The sequence below is a fragment of the Heloderma suspectum genome, chromosome 11 (assembly GCF_057233095.1).
Source record: "Heloderma suspectum isolate Gila_16-S chromosome 11, 16-S_ref, whole genome shotgun sequence".
NCBI classification, from domain to species: Eukaryota; Metazoa; Chordata; class Lepidosauria; order Squamata; family Helodermatidae; genus Heloderma; species Heloderma suspectum.
This window is the reverse complement of record NC_139468.1, coordinates 29,234,899-29,252,813: the sequence shown is the minus strand read 5'-3', so window position 1 is coordinate 29,252,813 and position 17,915 is coordinate 29,234,899. Positions and strand designations below refer to the sequence as shown.

Below are 17,915 nucleotides of genomic sequence, written 5' to 3'. Positions count from 1 at the left end.
TCAAGGGGGGGATTGCAGGGGGTGGCAGGGGGGCAAGGCCGTTCTGCCATGGATTCCGGGGTGTGTGTGGTTTCTTTAGAATCCTGCCTCACTGGAATCCGTGACAGAATTCTCCAACATCCCTAGCTACAGGGGATCCAAATGGGAGCTACAATGTTGCCAGCAGTTTGAAACAAGGACTTGCTGGCTAGAATAATTTAGGGAGGGATGCCCCTCCCTTCAGTGATGCTCCCCTACATGGACCCTCATGCATCGCCAACTGGATCGAAGGTCTGAGCTCCGCTTCTAACTTTTCCCTCTTTGCTCTGTGCTGCAGCAAGGCTAGCATCCCTGAGGTTACATCTTGCACCCTCCCCCTCCTCCTCCTCCTCCTCCTCCTCCTGGGTTCTCATGGAGGAGGGAACAGGGGGGGGGGCTTCAGGTGTTAGTGTCCTGTGTGTGTTAGTGTCCTGAGAAGCACACCTATCTGAACTCGCTCAGGAAGATGCCTCCCCCGGTTCTGGCTGTTCACATTCTGAGTCTGAACTGCTAACTATCTCCATACTCTCAGAACCAATCCTGACATCGGTTTCCTCTGTAGCACAGCTAGCCATGGGGAAAAAAGGGGTGGGGGTGAAAGAAAGGGGGGCTCCTGTTGGTTAAAGAGGGCTGTGAGAAGCAATGGAGAATGGTGGGGAGGGGGGTAGGAAGGTGCCAATTGGGGTGTCAAGGAAGCCAGAGCAGGGAGGGACAGCATCAGGAAACCAGTGGGGGCTTGGGGATCCAGCTGGGAGAAATGAGGTTGGGGGCTGGATGTTGTGTAAAAGAGAGGGAGAAAGAAAGGGTTTTGGGGAGGATTTTGGAGGGATCATGAAAAAGAATGCTTTTTTTGTCCTTGCCATGAGGAAGAGGAATGTTTGTATATGAACATCAGAGCATAAGATGAGACTTGCTGGATCAGACCAAGGGTCCATCTAGTCCAGCATTCTGTTCACACAATGGCCAACCTGTGCGAATCCCACAAGCAGGACATAAGTGCAGCAGCACCCTCCCACCCATGTTCCCCATCAACTAGTATACAGAGGCATACCACCTCCAATACTGAAGGTAGCATATTTATACCTATCGTGACTGGGAGACACTGATCACCTTCTCCATGAATTTGTCTACCCCTCTTTTGGAGCCATCCAAATTGGCAGCCATCACTACATCCTGTGGAAGTGAATTCCATAGTTCAATTATGTACTGTGCGAAAAAGTCCTTCCTTTTCTCTGTCCAGAATCTCCCACTAATCAGTTTCATAGGATGACCCCACTGGGTTCTAGTATCATGAGAGAGGGAGACAAATGTCTCTCTATCCACCTTCTCCACACCATGCATCATTTTGTACACCTCTCACCCCTGTCCCTCCTTTTCTCCAAGCAAAACAATCCCAACTGGTGTAACCTTCCCACACAGGAGAGTTGCTCCAGCCCTGTGATCATTTTAGTTGCCCTTTTATGCACTTTCTCCAACTCCACAATATCCTGTTTAAGTGCAGTGACCAGAACTGTACACAGTAATCTAAATGTGGTCGCACCATAGCATTACATAAAGGGAATATCCATGATTCATGCCTGATGGATACATGGTGTGTGTATGTGTGTGTGGGGGGGGTGACACACAGAGAGAGAGAGGCATGTAATATGTGTGTATGTGTGTGAGAGAGATTGTATGGATGGTGATCCAGAATGTAACAGAAAAATAGATGGGACAATGAGTTGGCTGGCAGAGTGGAAGAGAGAGAAAAGAGTTTGCCTTGAAATACGTTTCTGTTGGTGCTGAAAACTGCAAGTTCAAAGGAGTTGTTAATAGGGATGTCAGAGAATTCCGCCATGGATCTCGGTGAGGCTGAATGCCAGTGCATTCGGCCCCCCGAACTCCGTGGCGGAACGACCTGCCACCCCCCGCCACCCCGCGGATCCCCCCCAAGATGAGACTCACCTGGGGCAGATCTTCTGGGCGGCGGCGGCGGCGGCTGGTCTTCCGACTGGCTGCCACCACCACCATTTACAGTCTTCTTAAAAAAAAAAAAAAAAGACGTAATAGGCTACGTAAATCTTTACGTAGCCTATCATGGCTGGGTGGGTTTAAAAAAACAAAACAAAACTGCATATGCAAATGGTGGCGGCTACAGCCACCACCATTTGTGTTCCTTATGCCCATCTTAGTCTACATAAATATTTATGTAGACTAAGATTTACGTAGGCTAAAACAGTGAATCAAAAAGGGACTCAAATAGCGCCCGCTACGCTATTTGCGTTCCCCTTTATTTTCGCCGTCATAGTCTACGTAAATATTTACGTAGATTCAGATGGCCAAAAATAAGGAACGCAAATGGCGGTGGCTGTAGCTGCCGCCATTTGCGTACACGTTTTTTTTCCCCCCCCAGAGCCCTCCACGGCCGGAAATCCGGCTGCGGATAGCTCTGGCCTGGCTGGGCCTGGCCGGCTGCTCTGCGGAGCTGCTGCGGAGCACAGCCGGCCGCGGAGGATTCCGGGGGGGGGAGGAACGGATCGCCTCCCTCTCGGTGAGGATTCCGGGGGGAGGGACGGAACGCCTCCCCCACACCACCATCAACATAATCCGCGAAAGGTAAGTGACTTTCGTACATCCCTAGTTGTTAAGTGGGTTGTGCCTTATGATCCCACTTCTGTCTTGTCCTTAGGAAGCCCAATTCCAAGCAAAGAAGGGTGCAATCTTATGCATGTTTAGACAGAAAAAAGTCCCACAACTCCTTCCCTGGCTGGCTGGGGCATGTTAGGAGTTGTAGGACTTTTTTTTCTGTCTAAACATGCATAGGATTGCACCCTGGGTCCCACTGAAATTAATGGGACTTACTTTTGAGTAAATTCCTGCTGGTCTGCTCTGTAAATGCTACAAGTCCAAGTTGTGCAGTGTTGTTGTCAAGGCATAGATCGTCAGAACGCCAGCTCACTTTTAACAGGCTTGAGCCCTCATGCAGGGTTTATATACATCAGGGATAGGCAAATTCTGGGGGCCTGGGGGAGCATTGCCCCCCCCAAGACCCACTGGGAGCTGCACCTGGCCCCACCTGAAATTGCCAAAGCTGCCAAAATGGCCGCTGAATTTGATGCAGGATCGGCAGCAAAAAAAACTAACTACAACTTTTGCGAAGAAACAAGGTGAACAGGGAACCCACACCTTGTTTGCAAGCAGAATCATTCTCCTGGGAAACATATTATACATGTTTGCACTGTAAAATGCAAAACCACCACAACAACAACCTCAAAAAAAACAACAACCCACCCTCGGGGGAAGAGCTGTAACAAACGGATGAAGCAGAGCACATGTTTGGCATGATTTACATGATCCTTGGTTAAATTCTTGGCACCTCCCACCGAAAATGTTTTCAGACGGATGAGCTGGGAGGACTCCTGCCCAAGACCCTGGAGAGACGCAGTTAGCTGCAGGGACATAGCTGCTAGGTCGGTCGGTGCCAGATCCAGGTTTTGGGGGGCCACTGGGAATGTCCCCTTACTGTCCCCCTCCCCTGGTGAGACTACCTTCTCACCGCCATGGTCACCAGCTGCTACCTGCTCCTCATCTCTTTCTCCTCATCGCTACTGCTTGCTTGCTTGCTTGCTTGCTTGACAGGGAGAGAGCCAGGGAGACAACAGACGGCGGCACCCTACTGCTCCTCCTTATCTCCCCCACCATTGTCTGGGCCAATGTGTGTGTGTGTGTGTGTGTGAGAGAGAGAGAGAGAGAGAGAGAGAGAGAGAGGCAGGTGACCAAGCAGGTTGTGCAATGATGAAGAGGAGGAACAGGTCCAGTGGGCTCTTCTCAGTGGGTTCCTGCTGAAGTGTGGGCCCTTAACAGGTGTGTGATTATCCCTGCATTTTATGCCATCCCTGAGGATCATTCACCGTTTGCATGACGTGCAGCAGAAGTGTCAGTTAACCAACAGAGTGTGTGCAGAAGGACGCAAGCGAGCCCGCCCCCTGGCCTGCATAGGCAGGAGTCAGTCACCCACACCCAAGACACCTCTTTCACAGATTGGCCCTTTGGTAGCAATCCTAAGCATATTGAACTTGGAACGATGTCGATGAGACTTAATTCCAAGTAAACATGGTGAGGACAGGGCTAGGGATGCACGAAAGTCACTTACCTGGTCTCGCAGCTTGCTTCGAGGTGGGGGGGAGGCACTTTGCTGCTCCCCCCGAAGTTCAGGCCGGGGGGGGGGAGGCTTCCCTCCTCGCCCGGCCGAAATTCAGGCTGGGGAGAAGCGCCCCGTCTCCCCGGCCGCGAAATTCAAAAGAAAAAAAAACGCCCCAGTGATAGGCTACGTAACGATTAACGTAGCCTATCACGGCTAGATCTGCAAAGTCAGCCGTGATAGGCTACGTTAATCGTCACGTAGCCTATCACGGGTGACTCTGAAAAAAAAAAAAGCGCGTATGCAAATGGCAGCCCCCATAGGGAGCCGCCATTCGCGTTCCTTATTTGGTCCCTGTAGTCTACGTAAAGATTTACATAGACTACGGCGAAAATAAGGGAAACGCTATTTGCGTTGTCCTTATTTTCGCCGTAGTCTACGTAAATCTTTACGTAGACTACAGGGACCAAATAAGGAACACGAATGGCGGCTCCCTATGGGGGCCGCCATTAGCTGTACGCGCTTTTTTTTTTTAAAGTCACCCGTGATAGGCTACGTGACGATTTACGTAGCCTATCACGGCTGACTTTGCAAATCTAGCCGTGATAGGCTACGTTAATCGTTACGTAGCCTATCACAGGGGCGTTTTTGTTTTTTTTACTTTTCTTGTAATGGTGGCAGCGGCAGCCGGTCGAAAGACCGGCTGCCGCCCCCGCCCCTGACAAAGACCTGCCGAACCACCGCCGGGACCCGCCGCCGGGAGGGACATTTGTGAAAGGTAAGTCCCATCCCGGGGGGGGCAGGGGGGCGGAGAATTTCTCCCCGAACAACCTTCGGAGGACCGAATGCGTTGGCACTCGGCCCCCCAAAGTTTCGGGGAGAAATTCTCCCCCATCCCTAGAGAGGGCCACACATCTCAGAAGCATCCACCCTCTTTTCCAGTTGGGTGTTGTGGGTATGTTATTAAGTCTCTGCAATGCCTCCAGGAAGAAGGAGAAGAAGAAGAAGAAGAAAAAGAAGAAGAAGAAGAAGAAGAAGAAGAAGAAGAAGAAGAAGAAGAAGAAGAAGGAGGACACGTTTGGATTTAAGTTGATGAAAATGTTAACAAAGTTGTCTGTCATTCAAAGCATCAAATGAAGGGTGTGTGTGTGTGTGTGAGAGAGAGAGAGAGAGAAAGAGAGAGAGAGAGATCAAATGAAGGGTGTGCGTGTGTGTGTGAGAGAGAGATATCAAATGAAGTGTGTGTGTGTGTGTGTGTGTGTGAGAGAGAGAGAGAGAGAGAGATCCATCAAATGAAGGGTGTGTGTGAGAGAGAGAGAGAGAGAGAGAGAGGTCAAATGAAGAGTGTGTGTGTGTGTGTGTGTGTGTGTGAGAGAGAGAGAGAGAGAGAGATCAAATGAAGGGTGTGCGTGTATGTGTGTGAGTGAGAGAGAGATATCAAATGAAGTGTGTGTGTGTGAGAGAGAGAGAGAGAGAGAGAGAGAGAGATCCATCAAATGAAGGGTGTGTGTGTGAGAGAGAGAAAGAGAGGGAGGGAGGAAGGGAGAGAATGAGGGAGAGAATGAGAGAGAGGGAGAGGGAGAGAGAGAGAGAACAGTTTACAATAATCAATCCAGGTCACAATTATGGTGGAATGAAGAAGATAAAATCAAGAGGAGGTGGGAAAATCTTTCACCACGAAGTTACACTACTGAAAGAAGTTTCCTGGTCTTGACTTCCAGCCACTAGGGCTGTGCAGGGACTGCCCTCCCCCCGATCCGACTCAGAAGCCACTTCATGGCTTCAGAGGCAGGCCCGACTTAGCTTGGGCTGATTCGGGGCAGAGGGCAACCCGACTTGGCCCCGAACCAGAAGTGGGATTCGAATGGCTGAATCCCACTTCGCCCTGCCTGACACCTCCACACAACCCCCCAGTTCCTTACCTTGCTGCCTCCTCCTCCTCCTCCATCGCCGCTTCCTCCATCACCACCACTACCTTCTCCTCCACCACTATGACCACCGCTGTCCTCGCTGCCCCCAGCTCCTGAGGCCTGGGTTGGCAACTTCCAGGAACTTCCAGGAAGTTGCCATTTTCAAAATGGCCACTCCCTGAATAAGAGCAAGCGCACATCCAGGCCTCAGGAGCTGGCAGTGGTGAGGACAGCAGTGGCTATAGCAGTGGCGCAGCAGTGGAGGTGGCCACACAGGCAGCAGTGGCAGCAGCCACAGAGGTGGTGATGGCAATAACAGTGGTGGAGGCAGTGGCAAAGATGGAGGCAGAGGCGGCGGTGATGGGCGGCTCAGGGAAGGACCTGGAGGTGCCGGCGTGGCTGGGCTGGTGGTGCCAAAACTCCAAAATGCATCGAGGCACTTCAGAGAGCCCCTGACCCACCCCAGGTTGCTTTGTGCTGCCTCCGCTTCTCCTCGAAGTGACCCGAAGCAGCTCGCCTCACCTCAGGCTTTGGGCCTCGGGCCGAAGGGGTGCACAGCCCTACCAGCCACGCCCTGTGGGCAGCAGTCAACTGCTCTGTTATTTTATTCTGTATGTCTTTGGGAATGTGTGTCATCCATCATCAAAACAGATAATGAGAACTGAAGGAACAACTAAAGGAGAGGCTGTTGCTCAGGGGTAGAGCACCTACTTTGCATGCAAAAGGTCCCAGGAACAGTCCATGGCTTCTCCAGGGAGGGCTTGGAAAGATCCCTGCCTAAAATTCAGGAAGCCAATGCCAGTCACTACCAACAATGCTGTGCTAGGTCACTAGGCGGGCCAATGGTCTGACTCCACTACCCTTGGTGTCTAAGCTTTTCCTCCTTAAAAGCCAAGGTAAGCTGCCATAGTTCTCCGGCCAAGGTGCACATAACCTGCATTTGTTTTATTATATCTATGTGCCATAGATATCTATGTCCAGTGCCAGTCCCAGTGGACCCAGTGGTGGCTGGTGGCTTCAATTTTGGTGGGGCTCTAAATCCATCCCAGATTTCAGGCAGAACCAGCCAGACCGCCAAAGGAGCTATCCAATGTGCTGAATCCAATCTCCAAAATAGTTTCAGTAACTTGGAGAGTTCCTTTAGACTTACGCTAAAGGCTACTTCTGGCTGAAAACTGGAATGGGTTCACAGCCCCACCACAATCAGAGCCACCAGTCTCCACTGTATGGACCACAAGGTGGCATATACAGGACTCCTTGACAGTCTTCCATCCAGGCTGACCTGACTCTTGCTCAGTTTCAAGAAGGTTGTTGTATCACAGATTCCTTGACAGTCTTCCATCCAATGGAACCAATTACCTAGGGAGGTGGTGGGCTCTCCCATACTGTAGGCATTCAAGACGAGGCTGGATAGCCATCTGTCAGGGATGCTCTGACCTGGATTCCTGCACTGAGCAGGGGTTTGGACTCAATGGCCTTGTAGGCCCCTTCCAACCCTACTATTCTATGATTCTATGATTCCAGGCTGACCTGACTCAGACTTGCTTAGTTTCAGAAAGGTTGTTGTATCATGGACCTTCCAACTGAAGTTCCAACTTTGAACTGCAGCTCATCATTCATTTATTTATTTTCTTTTCACCTCGATCTTGACCATCATGAACTATCCCAGTCCAACACACCTGCATTTTACCAGATTTCTGGCAAATCCAGAAACCTCAGACTAGGGTTGTCTGCAGAATCCACCGTGGACTCCAATGAGGCCAAATTCCAGTGAATTCAGACCCCCTTGATGTCTGCAGCAGAATGAATGCACTTACCTGTGCCTCTCTGGACTGAATATCCGCCCCCAGCTGGTTCCATTCCGCCGTCTGTGCGGAACCCAGAAGTAAGTGATCGGATGCAAATGGTGTCCGCTACACCATTTGCATCCCTGCTTTCCCTAGCGATAGGCTACGTGTCTCTATTTACGAAGAGACTTACGTAGCCTATCACATGAAAAAACGAGGACGCAAATGGCATAGTGGATGCCATTTGCATCCCTGGTTTTTCACGCAATAGGCTACGTAAGTATCTACATAGAGACACGTAGCCTATTGCTAGGAAAAACAGGGACGCAAATGGTGTAGCGGATGCCATTTGTGTCTGGAGAGCAATGTAGGAGCCAGGATGGAGTGGGCCAGCTCAGATTCCGGGAGGGAGGAATGGATTGTCTACCCCCCCATTGAGGATTCCAGGGGGAGGAACGGATCACCCCCCCCCTCGCGGACGCGAGGTAAGGGGATCCATACGTCCCTACCTCAGACTGGCCCGAGGAGTCTTTCCAAGTGCACAGCAAACAATTATCCACTGAGTCAACCAATGTCATTCACATAAGCAAGGTGGCTGGTGTGCTTTATAAATGTCACAGATGACAGTAAAAGAAAATACCAAGCCATCATGGTTCAGAAAACACTCTATAAGTGCATTCTAGGAATATAGAAGGCAAGAGATTGAGATTGAAAGAGAGAATTTTGACCAGGGCGGGGGGAGCAAACCTGCTTTAGCTGCAGTTTCTCCTTAGTTTCCTTCACTGCCCAGACAGAACCACCCCACCTCCTCACTTCAAACACCACCAAAAAAGAATATGCTATAATCAAAGCCAAGGGAGAGTGCAATTAAGTGGACACAGGCCAATGCTCTGGTGATTGAAGTGTTGCCACAGTTTGATGCACTCACTCCAGATTAGGGGCCTGAACTCCCCTTCCCTCTCTTCCCATCTATGGCATGTGTAAAGTACAAGGCCATTTCAAGGGAAACATTCCACCATGGGAGAAAGGGATGACTTTCACAATGGCCACTGCTTCATTTGAACAAGCCCTTAATGTGCACTTGAGTTCTTGTTTGGTTCAGGCTGAAAAGAGAGTTAAATTGCAATGAAACTCCCCCTGAAAGAGAGGCTCATATCACTAGTAATGGGAAACACATGCAGGCACTTCAGTTTGGGAACTGTAAACCATTCTATTATTCTGAAAGATTGGAAAAACAGCTCTCCCCTCCCCACTTCTTGAACCCAACTCCGAATTTGGAAACTCTGAATAATCCGGAGTGGCATGGTGTTTCCCACTTGGATGAGCACTTACACATTGCCAAAAAGAGGAAATGCATCACAACAACAGAGAGCACAGATTTCTATTAAATTTGCATATGCTAATGTATAGGTATATATGCAAACTGAGAAAGAATTACTGGCATTTAAGTGGAGATACAATACACCTCACCATTGTGGGGAAGGCTCGGACCTGTGTGCCTGCTCAGTCTGTAGTCGGGGTGCTAACAGTTGATGGGCAAGTTCACGGCCCCTGCTGTTCTCCTTTCTTCTAGTTTCTTTATCTTTTTTCTTTATTTTATTTATTTACTCAAAATATTTATCGGCTGCCTTTCAGGACAGAAGCCCTTCCAAGGAGGTGTACAACAATAAAACATATAAAACTGGACTTGCACAGGACATCCCTTCAAAAAGAGAATGTCTTCAAATAAAATATTGTCCTCAGTGAAGTAGGACATATGGCCACTCGATTTCCGAATGCCGTCACAAGAAAGGGGATGGTTTGGGGCATTCTTCTTTGACCTGGATCTTGATTCAAGTTGGAGGAAAATGCTGGGACTGGAGAAATTGGTTCAGGACCTGACTGATCATGACCACAAGTGCAACAAACGTATATCTCAAACCAAGATTGAGTGCTATGGCTGGCAGAACTCTTTGAACTCTTTATGCAAATATTGCCAAGAAAGACCCACCCCATTGAGCCTCCAGAAGAACTAGCTCTACTCTAGAAAGCAGAGAACTCTGGCACATCGTCACAGAGTTTCACTGAGTAGGGTCCTCCTTTGGGGAGGGAAAGCAAAGAATGCATTGTATGTAACTGGGTGTGAACATACTGAAGCAAGGCCTGAATAGTCCCCTTTCTAAGGGCCCAACATTGTTTGCCTTTGGTAACATGTAGGATTTAATTCAGGGGTCCCTCTCCTAATGATGACTGGGGAGGAGTCTTTGGTATATTGTCCCCTCTATTTCCATGTTCAGGTTGTGAGTGCCATCGCTTATGCAGTCAAGATGTGAGTCAAGGTTGTGAGTGCCATCGCTTATGCAGTCAAGATGGCATAACTCGCACAAAATATTTAGCACATGTTTAGGGAAACACGCATACACACATGCGTGCGATTCTTTTAGAAGCATGTTTACCCTGCCTTTCCTCTAAAAATGTGTTCACAGTGGCTTTCAAGATTCGAAACAAACAAACAGCCAACCTCCAATTAAAATAACAATACAAATACAGTAACAAAGCAGAACCAAAAGAGCTTCGGAATTAAATTGGAGCCCCACTGATTAAAATTGGCCCCTCAATTATAATCAGGACTGAACTGAAACTGCACCCTATTTTTCACAAACACTGCAAGCAGTACTGGGAGAGCGGCAGGAACCTCTCTGCCTTTCTCTGAGTTTTTCCAGTGCTCTTTGTGAAGATGTTCCCTTGGTTTACTACTGTCCCTCGTCTTCACTAATGTCATGGGACAGTCAAATATGATTGGCCATATAGCACTGTGAAGTCTTCCCTTTTCAAAATGAGTTCTCTGATTGGGTGGGATGACCCATGTAATTAATTCAAAAAGGAGGAAGAAGGGGGAAAGGGGGTGGATGGCACCAGAGCATCAACATCCAGTGGAAAGAATGGCATAGAAGAAGATTGAACAAGGGTGAATCTACGTGGAAGGGAGTTCATCCTAATGAAATTGCTAATTTTGACCTGAACAATCTGGAGTGGTAAATATTTGGCACAGCCCTAATTATAATTACACTTGCTGATTAAACCATCCAAGTATGCAATCCTATACACACTTACCTGTAATTAAATTCAATGGAACATCTGAGTAGACATGCACAGGATTGTGCTGCATAGCTTTCAGACCTACTAAAAAAGTCTGAGAACTTCTGGCTTAGCTTAACAGAATTTCTAAAAACCAGCAACTCCAAATATCATTTTCCAAGCCCCGCGTTTGAGCCCTAACTGACCAGCAAATGCAGGATTAGGGATCTATTGGCAGAGGACTCTCCCCTAGAATATCTGAGACTTCCCGCCTCTAAAAGTATGGCGAGTCGCGACAGCCATTTTTCCACAGTCCTGACTTCAAGCAAGAAACACAGACAATGGCAAGCACATGAATAGAAAGCACATGGGACAGATAGGAAAGAGGAGGTGGAACCTTTCATATGGTTTGGTTTGGAGCCATTCTGGGAAACCTGCAAAGCCAAGGATAGATCTAATGACTGAAGTAACTTGCTCTACATGAGCTGGTTTTAAATTGCTGTGGATTATAGGGGCTTCTGATGAACTGGAAAGGGTGAGTTATCACCCAGTGATGTTTTGTGTTTTGATGGAAGGAGTTCACCATTCACAGGGATAAAAAGGAGTTATCCCATGGCAGAATCAAGGGGCAAGTAGCAAACCACTGGAGATAGTGTTTCAATAATCGGGGGGTGGGGGGATGGTTCCATAAGTGTGTCAAAACATAGGCCTTCCTGTTTTGTAAACTGGATAATACCCATTTGTCCTGTTTAGGGGGCAGAAGTACACCAACAACAAATACGTTGGTCCAGATTAGCTACATGACGTAAGACCAACCTTTAAAAAAAACAGCCATTTGAGGGTTATTTGTGGAAAGTATAAATGTAGGCATTGTTCTATAAAGAACGCTCCAGTTTCTGGAATACTTGCAGATGTCTAATGCTCTCTCCTAGTTCTTTCTTTCATCAGTCTTTGAGATTAGAACACTTGGCTGATGTGGCCTAAGTTTCAAGAACCAAGTCTTCCATGCTATTTAAATTATACACAATAATAGGAAGTGTAATCTTCCAGTTTGGGAAGACATGTTTGTTATCAATTTCATTATCCCCAGTGGTTCACTTCTTTCTTGGCTTTTGCATCTCCAGGCACAACCATAGCAGAGGAAATGTATTGCCTATTGTTGTAGTCCCCTCTCTCCGAGTGGTGTTTACTGTTTAATAGGACAGCCCTAGTGCTACAACCATGGGGAAGCCCAGGAAGACAGAAAGTCATGTGTGTGTGTGTGTGTATGTATGTATATGTGTATGTGTGTGTGTGTATATATATATATATATATATATACACACACACACACACACACCCCTAAATAAAACTGAAGGCCTCGCATTGCCTTGAACAGACCTTTGCAGCCCCTTTATCAACTTTTCCCTCAGGATTCACTCACTGGGGTCTTCTGTGGAATTGCTCCAAGGCAGATGAGATTTTAGAAAGTTACTGCCACATTCAAAGGAACTGATTATTGGATGGTGAACATAATGTGTTACCTTTTGAAGCATCTATATCAGCTTTCCCCAACCTAGTGCCTTTCAGGGGTTTTAGTCTACAAGAACTCCCAGGATCCCTAACCACTGGCAAAGCTGGCTGAGGCTGATGGGGGTTGAAGTCCAAACACCTGGAGGGCACCAGGTTAGAGAAGGCTAACCTGTTGTGATTTATGTTTATGTTGTGATTTGGCAGACACGGTTTTCTCTTCTGGTTTCTGGACCATACAAGACCTCTCTCTCAACCCTCATGCTTCTTCAAACTTCTCACTTTTTCCTGCTTGCTTGCTTTCTTACCTTCCCTATCTTCATTTTGGCATACAGAGAGAAACAAACAAACACACACACTTACATGTGTCTGGCTTGTGGCAATTGTGGCCCTGCCGGAAATACTGTGGGTTCTCGATGACGGGGATACGGGTCATGCCAATCACCACTGTGTCTGGGCCAGCATCCAACGATGAAGGCGTGGTGATGCCATGATTGATATGATGAAGAGGGCTGGCAGAATCTTCTTCCCCACTGATCACAGCCACAGGACCTAGAAAAAAAAAATAAAGTCATGAAAAGACTTTGATCCACATACATTTTTTGTCCTTCCACATCAAGAATGTTTCCACTTGGTGCCACAGTCTAGATATTATACTCATTATGGGGAAACTTGTCCTGTTTATGAATTTTCCACAATTCACTGCATGACTCAGGAATGCACATCACACCTTTCCTTTATTTATGTGTTATGTTTTATTTCAACCCATGATCCATGACATTGGCATTGGAAATTCATAATGTGATTGGCTGTGACTCGCACAGCAAGTTGTTTTAAACAATATGAACAGGGTGCAGGACACTTGCCACAGGGACATATATCTCCTTGACAAGTATAACCTCTAGGCAAGCTTTTGGCAAACTATGTTAACTGAGAAAAGACACCAGAGTAGGGCCATTGGAGAAATCCACAACAGATTCAAATGAGTTTGGATTCCTATGAATTCAGCCTGTGGATTCCACAGCAGACCAGCTTTTTCCACAGACTTGCAGACCAGTTGTTTATATTTTGGGTGGACTTTTGAAAATGCATTAGCACAAGTGTGCCCTTGAACAACGGCAAACAGGAACCAACTTCTCGTACATCCTGAAAAGAAATCTGATTCTGTCAATGAGAAGATCACAGGATGAAAGATACCAGGCAATCCACAACACACAGACAGAACGGATTTAAGAAAATCCATATATCCCTACACCAGAGTCACTGAATGAGTTATCCACTTTGGCAGTACCTGGCCTCAAACTGCATTTGTTTCAGTTTCTGGATTCCTTTAAGAAATTATCCAAGCTTCTGCCCTTTCCCATTCACCTCCCCTCATAGCTCCAGCATCTGCTGCCTCAGTCTAAGCTGCCATCAGGGGAGGGTGGTGGCTCCAGTTTTGGCAGGGCATGGATTCCATTCTGGGATTGATTGATCTAGTTAGTTAGTTATTACATTTATATCCTGCCTGTTTTCCTCCTTAAGGAACCCAAAATGGCATACATAATCCTCCTCCTCTACATTTTAGCATCACAACAACAACCCTGTGAGGTAGGTTGGCTGAGAATCTGTGACTGGCCCAAAGTCACCCAGTGAGCTTCCATGGCCAAGTGGGGACTAGAACCCAGATCTCCTGACTCCTAGTCCAACACTCTTGCCACTACAGCACACTGGCTCTGAGGACACATCTCTGCTCCACACTGGAACAGCGATGCCAATTTGAGTTTTAGTTACAACCAGCCAGGAGCTCTCCAAGGTGCTGGACCCATTTTGGGGAAAGGGCTCAACACCTTGGATAGCTCATTTAGATTTCTGGCTGGCTGTAACTAACACCCAAAATGACATCTCTGCTCCATAGAATCATAGAATCATAGAAGAGTAGGGCTGGAAGGGGCCTAGAAGACCATCGAGTCCAACCCCCTGCTCAATGCAGGAATCCAAGTCAAAGCATCCCTGACAGGTGGCAGTCCAGCTTCATAGTATCATAGAACAGTAGGGCTGGAAGGGGCCTAGAAGACCATCAAGTCCAATCTCCTGCTCAGTGCAGGAATCCAAGTCAGAGCATACCTGACAGATAGCTGTCCAGCCTTGTCTTGAATTCCTCCAGTGTTGGAGAGCCCACCACCTCCCTAGCGAATTGGTTCCATTGTCGTATTTAGAGATGGCGGAGAATTCTGCCAGGGACTCGAATGAGGCTGGATTCTAAAGAATCTGCCCCCACAGAGTCCATGGTGGAATGGACCACTCACCTCCGCCACCCCGCAAAGTTCATGCCAGCCGAATCCTACCTGCTGCTGGCTGGATCCTGCCTGCCGCCGGCCGGGTTCAGGTCCATCTGCTCACTCCACTGCCATCCGCTGCCAGTCCGCAGACACAAATGGCATCCAGCGTCAAAACCGGAGCCACCAGCCTCCCCTGATTGTCATGTTACATGCATGTACATGCACTGCATTCTTGCCATTACAGTTTTAGTTTTCAAGTAGTGATGGGAGAATCAGCAAGGCTTGTGCTCATTGGGGTTTACCTGAGCTCCACTTCAGCCTCAGACTGCCTCATTCCCACTCCCAGTTGTGAACAGAGGAGGCATTGGAGGAAGGTACCTGAGAGAGCACCTTCTTCTTTACCAACCTGCCCGGTCACCGAGGCCATCAGAGGGCCTGTTCCTGGTGGTTCCACATGCACCTATGGCCCGGCTGGAGTCCACCAGGGAAAAAACCTTCAGTGTGGTGGCCCCCTTCCTGTGGAACTCCCTGCCTTTGGAGGTCAGGCAGGAGCTGACATTGTGTTGCTTCTGGTGCCTCCTGAAGATATTGTTATTTTGAAATGCCTTCCTTGAGTGACCAGACACAGTTTATTAAATTCAGAATGTGTTTCTTTTAAAATGTTTTAATTGTTTTAATATGGTGTTTTATTCTTTTATCTGTGTTGTTTGCAGTTCTAAAATCTTTGATGTGGAGTGGCATATAAATATTGTGAATAAATAAACAAACAAACGAACAAATAAATAAATAAGGTTCAGAACCCCTCTCCCATGTGCTCCTTTTATGAATTGATTTAAGACCCATGTAATCCCTTGCTTTGTCTGCAGTGGTGTAGTGGTAAATTTTGAAGTGCAGGCACTCATCGTGACAGTTCCCATTTCCACACCCCCAAGGAGAGGCCAAAAATATTGATAAATCCATATCAACAAACCAATTCTAGCAGTTATCATCACTTCCAAGAGGAGCAGGTCTTACATAAAGCCAATGGGTCTTAATTGCCCATTAAACACCAAGGCACCCCAAAATACAACAAGGAAAACTCACAATAATATATATTTTGTGAGGAAAATACTAGGGATGTCTGTCATTTGGAATTCTGGCCCTTTGCGGGGGGAGGGGGGTTCGATGGATCTCCCCTGCTCACCCCACTCAGCTTGCATTCATGAGCTAAACTGCAGGTTTCCCCCAAACACTGGAGACTTGCATGCCCCCCCCCCAGGTTAAGGCTGCAATTTGCTCAAATAGACATTTGCACAAATTCCGGTTGAAACTAGTGCAAATTACGCACATTGCAGCTGTAATTTGCATGATTTGCACAAATGCATGCAAATTGTGTCTGCAATTTGTACAAATGGAAAAATAAGATGGAAAATCCACTAACTGGCCTGACTCTTTGCATACTGAGTCAGGCCAGCTAGCAGAAAATGGAAGAAAGTCTGGGGAGTCAAGTCCACAAAAGCTAGTTGAGCTCCACCCCGCAAACAGATTCCTCTGACCTCCCTAGAAAATACAGTTCTGTGCAGCTACTGTGAGGACCACTGTGAAGCACAGAGGAACAGAAAATTTTGTCCATGTGTTTATTTGTCTGTCTGTCTGTCTGTCTGTCTGTCTGTCTGTCTATCTATCTATCTATCTATCTATTGGTGCAATTCAGAATATAGTCCTACAGCTCCCAGCAACTCAGGGTGCCTGCGAGCCCTAGTTCCACTACACAACTATATGAAAAGAAACATGTGCCTGCCCAGCATCATGTCTAGCTTGGGCCAACACTTTTCCAGCTGTTGGCAAGGCCCAGTCCTGCCAGGCTGGCTGGTGGGCACTAGGGATGTCAGAGAATTCCGCCACGGATCTCGATGAGGCCGAATGCCAGTGCATTCAACCCCACGAAATCCATGGGGGAATGGCCTGCCCCCCCTGCCCCCCGCGGATCCCCCCCCCAGGACGAGACATACCTGGGCCTGGGGCAGATGATTCGGGCGACAGCGGCGGCGACAGCGGCGGCTTCTGCGGCAGAGGCTGTTGGTCTTCCGACCGGCTGCCACCACCACCATTTGCAGCCTGGACGTTTGTTGTTGTTGTTTACATAGATGTGATAGGCTACGTAAAGACTTACGTAGCCTATCATGTCTGGGTTAAAAAAAATGCGTAGTGGGCGTTATTTGCGTTCTTTTTTGATTCGCTGTTTTAGCCTACATAAATATTTACGTAGGCTAAAACGTGGAATCAAAAAGGGACACAAATAGGGCCAATACGCTATTTGCATTCCCCTTTATTTTCGCCATAATAGTCTACGTAAATATTTACATAGACTAAGACAGCAAAAAATAAGGAATGCAAATGGCGGCGGCCATAGCCGCCGCCATTTGCGTACGCGTTTTTTTTTTTTACCCAGACGTGATAGGCTACGTACGTCTTTACGTAGTCTATCACGTTTGAATACAGGGATGCAAATGGCGGTGGCTACAGCAGCAGCCATTTGCGTCCCTGCTACCCAGCGGCCAGTGGCTCTGCGGAATCCCCACGGAGCGGAGCTGGCCAGGCAGGACTCCGGGGGGAGGGACAGAGCGCCTCCCCCCCACCGTGAAGCAGATCCGCGAAAAGGTAAGTGACTTTCGTACATCCCTAGTGGGCACGGTAGTACAGCACACAAGGAAGTCCAGGAATCCATCACTGAACTTGGATGGGAGAAGAAGAGCGAGAGAGAACAAAAAATGGCACACTCCTCAACATCCTAATCAAAGAGCCGCAATGTATTCATACAACTGAGGGAAGAAAAATCTACGCTCGGAGAAGTTTCTCTTCTGTTTTGTCGAAGCTGCCAGGGGCTAACAGAAGGTCAATGCAAGATGAGGAAGAGCTGCTACATTCACACTTCAAACGCATTCAAAAGGCCTGTCTTTTACCTGAGCCAAGGAAGGGGGAGATCTCTCTTCTGTCGCCTAATCTATTTCTAATTGCACAATTACTTTATTATGGGACATGAATAACAAAAGAGAAGAGGCTTCAAGATGCTGGAGTCTCTCAGTGCTTCTGAGAGCATCCAGAGAATGCGGGCTCCGAAATCTATTGTTTAAGAAAGCAAACGGCAAAAAAAAGGGGGGGGGAAATGTCCGCTCATTTTTCAAGGCTTGAAGCCTTGTTTGTTCTTCCAAGTAGGGCATAATAAAGTTGCTGTGTAATTAGCAGAACTCCTGGCAGCTGTGACAGGTGTTTT

The 17,915-nt window shown here is 47.8% G+C and overlaps 1 protein-coding gene across 2 annotated transcripts in view; it reads right to left on the bottom strand.

Moving 5' to 3' along the window:
* NTRK3 (neurotrophic receptor tyrosine kinase 3) overlaps window positions 1-17,915 on the bottom strand; it is a 749,187-nt gene that overhangs the window by 285,901 nt on the left and 445,371 nt on the right. For both annotated transcript variants that reach the window (XM_084817344.1, XM_084817345.1), the window contains exon 12: window positions 12,765-12,953. In XM_084817344.1, coding sequence (XP_084673470.1) covers window positions 12,765-12,953 — 189 coding nt within the window. The remainder of the gene's footprint in view (window positions 1-12,764; window positions 12,954-17,915) is intronic.